Raw genomic sequence first — 10091 nt, forward strand, 5'->3', positions numbered from 1 at the left:
CTAGAAACTTTCTCGAATGTTCAAGGAAGGATTAACTCCCCTGATTAGACAAGAAGGGATTTAGTTTCTGACAACCATAGAACATGACAACTTTGCTCTCCCCTAATCAAGAGTCAATCTCGAGAGTCGTGTGAGCACAAGGCAATTATTTTACTCAGTCAGTACGTGCATTCTTAGTCTCATCAGAATGTAGAGAAAAGGAAGAGACGGGCGTGTTCAATAAAAGATGTTATTTATTGATCAGTCTCTTTTCTCGTACAAGAGAAATGGATCGATATTATTGCAATACTTATAGTTAAGTAAAGTGCATACATTAAAAGCAATAGTATAAAATAATACTGTAAAAACATTGATATGGTTTCTGAGCCATATGATGTTTTAAAATGATTAAAATATATTTACATACACATATACATTTGACTAAACGTACTCAACTGGTGTTTCTAAATACGCCTACCCCGTGTACCTGACCTAAGTCTAATGCGTGGGCGGGAATAGAAAGTTACAGTTTAAGTTAAGTTTGTTTTTGCCAAGTGAATAACTAAAGAGTTCTCTGTGAGGGGTTATTCAGTTCTGTACCTGGAATTTAGGATGGATGAGGAATGGTATCTCTTTCTCTGCTCTCGATATTCCAGGCTGCCTGCGAGGGCTACCCGGAAGCGCCGGTGCTGGGTCTCTCGGCTTGAGATAGCAGCGCGTCTCTCAGCGCGTCAGGAAGGCGGGGCTGCTGCCAGCGGGGTCTGCTTCTGCTCTCGGCTTCGGCAAGTATGGCTGCTCCGTCTTGTCACCACGCGTGTGTTTGCATAGGGCAAGGTCGGCAATATTTATACCTTAAAGGTGCCGGGATTGACGTAAGGATGGACATAGGTACGTCAATAAAGATGTCATACGACTTGCTCGTTAGCACATTCTTTACTAAAGTTCTCTGTGAAATCAAAACAATGGCCGCACGGATTATCCAGGTTGTCATAGGTTTGATTTGTTATGAGAACGTCGTATGCCTTATATGGGGCTGGAGGAATGTCGCTTGTCTAATTAGATCTCAAGCGTTATTACCTAATCAGATAACACGTTCCTGTGCCGGAGTGTGACTGCGTCAGATAACGGTATCTGCATCATGGGGGATTTCTTGCCTCATGGGCTGACTGTTAGTTAACTAGATAGTTAGTTTAACCAGAATAGGGTCAGGAATAGGGGGATCGATTCAGAACCTATAGAAATACACGACACATAGACCCTGCAATAGAATACAAATATCTATAAGAGATCATCGACAAAGGCAGGCATTTCACAGCCCAAAGGGACTCAATCAAAAGGAAGGGAACAGCCCTGGCAGTCACGATAAGAAATGTTAACTCTTAACTGAATGGCCCCTCACTTGCCGAAGTAATACGGGTACAACTCCTACCCACAATAACTTATGGGAGAGAGGCACAGAGGAGCAGGGACTCCAAACTCCTAGATGGTGTGGTTGCAAAACTATACAGAATAAATTTCAGCCTACCAGCAAGAGTCTCACCAGCACAGATCAGGCTTGAGTTTGGTGTCCAGAAACAGACCCTCGCAAGACAAGGCGCAACAGTCATGTTTTGGGACAAAGTACGACAATCAAAACCAGGAACAATAAATTGGTACTTGTGGTTAGAACTACAATATAAAAAAACATCACCTGCCGCAAAATATCTATTAACAAGTCTGACCACCCTGGACCTCATCGAACCCTGGGAAACACCGATCAGTCAATGTCCTTTAAAAAAAATAGCAAAGAAAACAGTAAAACGTCTATCCTGGACTGAGAACAAAGCAGCCTTATCCAAGACGTCGCACGGATGGATGACTTTGAACAACTCCTCCTCCCCCTCTGCCTAAAAATACATAGCCTTGGGTTTTGCTAGATCCACTAAAATCCAATTCCTAAAGCACCGATGTGGCCTGCTACCATGCACAGAACTGACACAAGAACGGAAACAGCTTTTAAAGCCACTTTTTAATCACAGAGGCATTCGTACACGGAGACAATCGGTGCAGGCGTGCTTTGCACCTGAGGACACGCGGCTGAACGGTCGCCTGGTAAAATATTTGAGACAGGCGGAGAAGAAAATGCCACAACAGCGACAGGCAGATCTCAACACCATCCTTGGACAGAACAATATTGTTGCCAAAACGAAAAAAGTTAAAAGCTACTAAGTTAATGAACTAATTATAATGTCTTGTACAGATCTACTGGCTTGAATTGATTTTTAGCAAATTAATTTTTTTAACCTTACTCTTAAAATTGCAATTTATAATGAAAAATTTTATGAGATACTATGAAGCAATGGTTTTAAGTAACTATGCTAATACAATAAACTTGAACTTGACACACACTGCGCTGCAGTAGGCTAGGGTTGCAGCAGCCTTTTTGTAAAAAAAAAAAAAAAATACCTTCACACCAGCTTCCTTGTGTTGTGCTGCACCCTGCTTCAGCTTCCTCTGTGGTCTTTGCTTTCCTTAAATGAAGCATGAACTGCTCGTGGAAGACTACGTTCGCCTACTGAAGACGTCAGATGAACACTGCGGGCAATCCCACCGCATCCAGGGCGGTGACAATTTGTCGCCAATTTCTGTAGTAACCACTCCAGTTAGTTAGAAAGGTAAAACCTTTAATAACAGCCCTGAACTCGTAGTACCGGCACACTGCAGCTCCTTCACAAGCCCCCAAAATATACTCCCTGGAACCCTGATAAGTCGGCATTCTAAAATGACATCACAATACTTATTGCATGTTTACAAATCATACACACTTACAATACAGCACTTTCCTTTATGGCTAGTTTATATGAAAACTGACACTCAGAAACTTGATTGGGATATTAGGTGATAGATTTGGGAGCCCTCTTCAACTCTCGATGCGCTTTAATGTAATACATATTATACAGCACCACATCAAATACACTTATTTGTAATACATGAATGCCATGTGCCAAAAGACACATCCAGTAGCGTTGGAGTTTCCTGAGCAGGTAATGCTGGTTGGCACAGCAATACAATTCGATTTTCACTGAGTAGATCAAATATAATGTATTTATTTTGATGAAGAGTTAATGCTTCCTTGCTCACCTTAGTCTAAGAGACTGCATGAAGTGCAGCCATTAAGTATTTCCAAACGACCTTTTAAATTGCTAACAGACCTAATTTAACATTATTTGCCTTATTTCATAAAACAATTATCCTAGTGAAAGGGACAGGGAATAAAAGACTTTTTCAATGTCTTCTTTCGCTTTCAATCCTTTTAACTTCAACATTTATTGATTTTGCATCATTTTTCCGTGTGCGCGAAAGTGATTTACGCTGAAACCCATTATATTTACAAAACGTTTTGCTGGTTGATTAACGTATGCTTTCTACTCGTCTGCAATTCAGTGTCTCGATAGAAAATACATAACTTGAGCAATGTCTGCAATCTCTGCATCCCCTTCTCGGCTCGGAGCTGGATATGTCAGCAGCAGCACTCTGTCAGCAGGACACCTAATGTATTTGAGTTTGCATGAAAAGGAGAATAAGGAAGTAACGAGGAATGAGCAGAGCGGAGAGAAGTGAGTTGGAGGATGAAGGAAAGCTGATAAGGGCAAGAGCCGGGATAGAATCGAGGACCCTCTCCTACAGGGCGTGGGGTAGTAAGTATTAATAGTTTAGAAACAGATGTTGTGAAAGAAAAATTGATAGGAACTATTCCTGCAAAAGAAATAAAAAGCTTGGCAAATCCATTAGCTATAGTTCCTGCCCACCTCGACCACTGGTATTAACAGTTACTATCCCTCGCGAGCCAGTACACCCAGTTGCTAGGTCCTAACATCACAAAAACGTGTCTATGCAAATTTCATAGTTTGTGAACAGCAAATCCCGTTGGTGTTTCAATGCACGGGATGAGTCACAAATAACAAAAGGTACCATGAGAGTTCTACAGCCGATTCAGAAACACCAACATTTGGTAGAGCTCTGGTGGTACTTACCCTGTGACGGCTGCTGATACTGTCGACCGCCACCGCCTCTTCCTCCTCCACCGCCTCTTCCTCCTCCACCGCCGCCGCCTCTTCCTCCTCCGTGGCCTGGGTGCTCATTCCAGCAGCGATCGCCGTACCGGCACCTACCCTGTAGGAAGAAGTTACACACCACCATGCTGCTTCCTAGATAGAAAACAAACGAGCTTCCCCGCCTCTTTTTCCCAACGGCCTATGATGACACAAGTCCTCCCGTCCCTAATCTGGATTGGTGGCCCGACGAAAAACATGAAGCGCGCTTCTGATTGGCAGGAAATATGACCGCGCCCCTTTGTGACACATATTTTGTCATTCGTCGAAAAGGGGTTTAAAAATAATCATAGAAAACGGCCTTTACTTTGTCAACCGGGCGGCCATTTCTAAGTAGCAAGCAATATAAAATGTCGATATTCGAAACATAGACATTTTGAGGTCTGGACAAAAAAAGCGTTCGCCCAGGGCCCCAGCTTATCAGGAGGCCCCCTCACCCCCACAAAACCGTATCTGTTCTGCAGTCTTTCCTTGACGCCCTTGAATAACTCTTAAAATAGATTGTTTTCAATGCTTTTCTCTTCTAATTTATTTTTATTGTGGGTGATATGTGTTAGTCTATTACAGGCATTTTACAGAGAAATGTTTTATTTATGTTTTGTGCACCATCAATACCAAAGTTTCTTTTAGAGCCAAACAAGATCTCATATGCGGAATGGGTCACAGGGATTATCTGCAACAGTGAGCTGCTGTGTTTCAAAATTGAAAACACATTCACTATCTCTGAATATTAGATGTAAACACATTTAAAATGTGGGCCAGTGTGCCAGTGCACTGTCAGTAACCTGGCGAAAGAGGGCCGCATGAAGAAGCCGAAACTGGATTATAAATTCAAAGCTGTTTGGAATAGGGCCCCTCAAAATAGGTTTGGCCCAGGGCCCCCAAAATCCTTAATATGCCCGTGGTTCAAAATAGGCAGTTTAATTAAATTCATCTAAAAAAAGGAAACTAAATCAACTCGCCAACATAGGCCTATACTTACTAAAACAGTACGATTTTAAGAAATATTTTAAACATTTTAACTTTATACTTTTGCTACGTACAGTACTCTAGCTGCTTAAAAAAAGTAAATTTTCAGAATGTTGCGAACATACAGAATGGAGTACCATAGGAGTTTTTGGGGATGACAAAATTACTGTGCCTGAATTTCACATAACCTGACCTCGGCTGTTTACTTACAAATTTTAAATTGCCCTAACTTTTGAAGCAACAGAGCAATTTCAATAGCTGCTACATGCGCAAGGGTAATAATGAGCGTATGTACAGAGATGAAACTGATTGACACATAGCTGCCAAGGTTTCAGATAGCCATGTGTGACATTTTTAAAATGTCAGTGAAACTATGAGTGACATTCTAACGACTATGAGTGACACTTTTCTGCGAGCAAAAATCATGCAATAAAGACTAGGGAAACTTTTAAATATAAGAAATTACAGGCATTTGAGCAACAAGAAACTGCAAGAACTTCTTGAAATTGCTGCGGAGCACCAGAAATGGAAGGACACTAACCTTAGTTGTAACTGACCTTCACCCCCCCCCCGCCCTCTCCCCCACCCCCCACACTCCCCCTCAAGTGCTGAGAGAACTCAGCGAGAGCCAGCCTGGCTGGTAAAACTGACACGCACTGACCCCCAATCTGTGAAGATAAAAGTTAGTCAGGGGCGCCCATGATAAGGATGAGGAGACAGAGCAGCCCTGCGGCCGGGCCTACAGATTTACTGTGATTAAATCAAATCTGCACTTGCAGATAAACCAGGGTGGATAAGACAGAGCTGCTCTGCCTGCAGATTTTAAACAATATTGATTGTATGTGACTGAAATAATTTATTCAGAGATGATCAACTGTGCGTGCTGTGGCGGTAAGTAAGTTCCGGACAGGGACTCTGAGGAATGATGCTAACCTACCTCCCCCCCCACCACTCCCCTGCACCGGGCTCCAGTGCGAACGCAGAGAGAACCCTTGCCTGCCTGGTAAAACTGTCACGTACTGAGTCAGGAAGGATGACAGAGCAGCCCTGCCTGCGGATGCTAACTCTGAACATGAGAAGGGACCGGGAGGGGGCCTCTGAGGAATCACGCTACCCCCTCCCCCGCCCTCCAAGTGTCCACGTGGGACCTCTGATGAGCTCCATTTCTATCCCCAGATCTTTTATTTAATTTTAGTTCTACAGATGCGAACCACAGGAGGTGCCGGCTGGTTATAGTCACCCTGGGGCCAACCTGGAGGAACGCATGTAAATCCGGGCAGAATGTTCTTTAAGGGCAGCCACACCCACAAATAATCACTTACGCCCACACACACTTTACACTCAGTGCCCAGAGCAGAGAGAGCCCTGCCTGGTAAACCTGTCACGCAGTGACCCGGCCTTTAATATAATACCTTACTACTGCCCTAAGATCAATGATGTGAGTCAGACAGAGCAGCCCTGCAGCCCGCCTGCATTTACTGTGATAAATCACAGTGATCAGACTGCAGATAAACCAGGAGGCTCGTTGACTCAGGAAGGATGATGAGACAGATCAGCCCTGCAGATGCTATTGTGTGTTAAATAATTTTTTTCAGATGACTCATCGTGTAGTATAATAAAACACTTACTAGACGAGTTCAGAGACTCGGGGACCTGCCGCACAGCGCTGCAGCACTGTGACTGCACTGCTGCATGATGCACTCTGCAGCCGCACTTGCAGTCTTCATCTTCTTCTCCCCCCAGACACTGCAGGCTGCTGACTCACTCTTCCCCCGCTTGGCCGCAGTAATTTGTGCCACCCATGATCACCGATGCCTCTTGCATGGCGGGCGGCCATGACGAGAGTCACTCACTGGCCTGTGTCCCCGGTGAGTGAAATTAATTCACTTTTTCACTGGGTACGGTCGGTCAGTCTCTCTTACACTCGGCGAGGAGGATTCAACTGATTCAGATTGTATCCCATGCCGTTCTGCCTCACTTCCTCTTCCTCAGACGTGAGGGCACTGGGGGTCACATCCGGATTTAATAAACCCGCGCGCCCTGGTAGGCCATAATGACTGACAACCAGTAGCATCGTGGACTGAGAGGGCAAGACCCGGCTATCCCCCACCCCCTGTCGGTAATTGGCAGCAGTGCGAGTCAAAGGAAAGCGGCGCCAGCCAGGCGCACGCACAGGTTGAGAAGATTTGTTACTTTATAGCGCTCTCCAGAGCTGAGCGCAGAAGGATCTTTAACTATTTATTTAACTCAGCCCAGCAAGCAAGCTGCTGGCAGCACGTCTCTCTGAGCACTAGAGCCGGTGCACAGGTGCTGGTGGTGGCGCGCGCTGGCCAGTGGCAAAATGCGTGACAATGCATTTCAGTGCGGTGATGCGGATCACCGCACTGAAATGCGTGAGTGTCACACCTGTTGCGTGATACTTGGCAGGACTGTTGACACTCAATCTCAATCTCATCTACCCACTCTTTAACTGTCAAAACAATGCATTCAGAGTATTGTCATGACCACGCCTGTCAACTTTTTCATGACTAAAACGATAGTGATATTCGATCGGCATGAAAAAACCCTATGTAGGTCACAAGGGTACAAGGAGAGATCCCGTGGTGGGAACTTTGACTAAGTGCCTTTTTTAAATGTCTCCTTGGCAAGTGAACACAGTATCTATTCCTGGGGATTATTTTATCAACCAATTGCCATCAAGTATTATTGCATTTTTTTATTGAATAAAAAAAAACCGACAAGCATTGTCAATTGTCAATGCCAATAAATCTGGCTTGTAAATGGAAGTGCCTTTTCAGTCACTGTTGAGTTTAGGCATTCAATAATACATCATACCATTGATCCTCCGATGGACCTTTATGTCCGTTTGAGAGGTGACAGGAGTTAGTATTGACAGTCAATCAAATTTTAGTTAACAGTGTAACCATTTGGCAGCACAATGAGGAACAGGAATCGGTAGTCAAGTTCAGAAGGGTTTATTACAAGTTAATAATCAAATTCAAATAAACAACTCTCAGCACCATGCTATAAAGATACAGCATGACAACATGGATCTACAGATGCTGAATAAATTAAGGCAAATTAGTATCAAACAGACAAACAGTTCTGTGATCGCTATACAGAACAACAATGTCAAAATCTGATGCTCAGAGAATAATTGACACTCGGAAACTTGAGTGGGATCTCTACGGATAGATTTGGGAGCCCTCTTCAACTCTAGATGCGCTTTAATGTAATATCTGTTAAGCAGCACCACATCAAATACACTTATTTGTAATACATGAATGACGTGCCAAAAGACGTGGGTGTAGTTTTACACCCAGTAGTGTTGGAGTTTCCTGAACAGGGATTCTGGTTGGCACAACTATACAATTCAATTTTCACTGAGTAAATCAAATAGTTAATGCTTCCTTGCTCACCCTAGTCTAAGAGATTGCATTAAGTGCAGCAATTAAGTATTTCCAAACAACCTTTTAAATTGATAACAGACCTATTTTTTTTTTTTTTGCCTTATTTCAGGAAGCAATCATCCTAGTGAAGGGGGTTAGGGAATAAAATACTTTTCCAATGTCTTCTTTCGTTTTGAATCCTCTTTCAACTGTGACATTTATTGATTTTGCATCGTTTTTCTGTGTGCCCAAACGTGATTTACGCTGAAACCCATTATATTTACAAAGATGTAACGTTTTGCTGGTTGATTTGCGTATGCTTTTCTACTCGTCTGCAATTCGGTGTCTTAATAGAAAATACATACCTTGAGCAATGTCTGCAATCTCTGCATCTCCTTCGCAGTTCGGAGCTGGATATGTCTGCAGCAGCAGCAGCAGCACTCTGTCAGCAGGAAACCTAATGTATTTGAGTTTGCATGAAAAGAGGAATAAGGAAGTAATGAGGAATGAGCAGAGAGGAAAAAAGTGAGTTGGAGGATGAAGGGAAGATGGAAAGGCAAGTGACAGGATAGAATCGAGGACCATCTCCTACACGGTGAGGGGTAGAAAGTATTAATAGTTTGGAATCAGATGCTGTGAAAGAGACAAATTGATAGGAACTATTCATGCAAAAGAAATAAAAAGCTCGGCAACGCCATTTGCTATAGTTCCTGCCCACCTCGACCACTGGTATTAACAATTACTATCCCTTTCGAGTCAGTCCACCCTGGTGCTAGGTCCTAACCTCACAAAAACATGTCCCAAATACCTCAACGAACGAATGAGTTTCCACAAACCCATGAGGAACCTTCGCTCTTCCGAACTCGCCCTGGCAGAGGTCCCCCGCATCCACCGAAGCAGAGCCGTAGGGAGAGCTTTCACCTACACTGCCGCCACAGCATGGAACGCTCTCCCAGTTGAAATAAGACGCTCGACTACCCTACTCACCTTAAGAAGGGCACTCAAAACCTGGCTTTTCATCTGATCGGAGCTGCTAGACCTACCCTTCCCCCAGCGCCTTGAGACCCTCGCGGGTGAGTAGAGTGCTACACCAACCCCCGATTGATTGATTGATTGATTGATAGTTTGTGAACAGCAAATGCCATTGGTGTTTCAACACACTGGATGAGTCACAAATACCACAGGTATCATGATAGTTCTACAGAAGATTCTGAAACACCAACATTAGGTAGAGGTCTGTTGGCACTTACCCATACCATTTGTAATCTAAAATTCAGAGTCCAGAGGATGGTTTTGGAATTTTTTTTCTAGCAATCAAGAAAACTCCATAAAGGAAGTCAGGTCAGGACAAAAGGAATCAAAATAGCAAAGCGTTAGCATCTCAAAAGCTCAGTCAATGGCTCGAGTAAATGTCAATCTGAGCCATACTTAAGTAAAAATCAGAAAAAGCATTGAACATAAAACCCTCTTAAAGTCCATCAATCCACTAATGTCTTAAGGAAGGAGGGAATCAATAAATAGTGTCGGCAGGAATCTGATCAGCATCGGGGCCAAGTCTGAAAGGGATTTGCAAGGAATCTGAGTAATAGTACAAGGGGAACGGTATATTATAACATGTAAAGTCCACTGGGCATCACCCCCTCGATCATACCACCCGGGGTCC

The 10091-nt window shown here is 43.7% G+C and overlaps 1 protein-coding gene across 1 annotated transcript in view; it reads right to left on the reverse strand.

The window, feature by feature from the left end:
- The window catches only part of NUP42 (nucleoporin 42), a 256272-nt gene extending 252054 nt beyond the window's left edge, over window positions 1–4218 (reverse strand). The window contains exon 1 of the mRNA XM_078663559.1: window positions 3993–4218. Within this exon, the coding sequence (XP_078519685.1) occupies window positions 3993–4158 (166 nt within the window). The 5' untranslated portion in view covers window positions 4159–4218. The remainder of the gene's footprint in view (window positions 1–3992) is intronic.
- Window positions 4219–10091: the final 5873 nt, after the last annotated feature.

This window comes from Lissotriton helveticus, chromosome 10, assembly GCF_964261635.1.
Source record: "Lissotriton helveticus chromosome 10, aLisHel1.1, whole genome shotgun sequence".
In the NCBI taxonomy this organism is placed as follows: domain Eukaryota; kingdom Metazoa; phylum Chordata; class Amphibia; order Caudata; family Salamandridae; genus Lissotriton; species Lissotriton helveticus.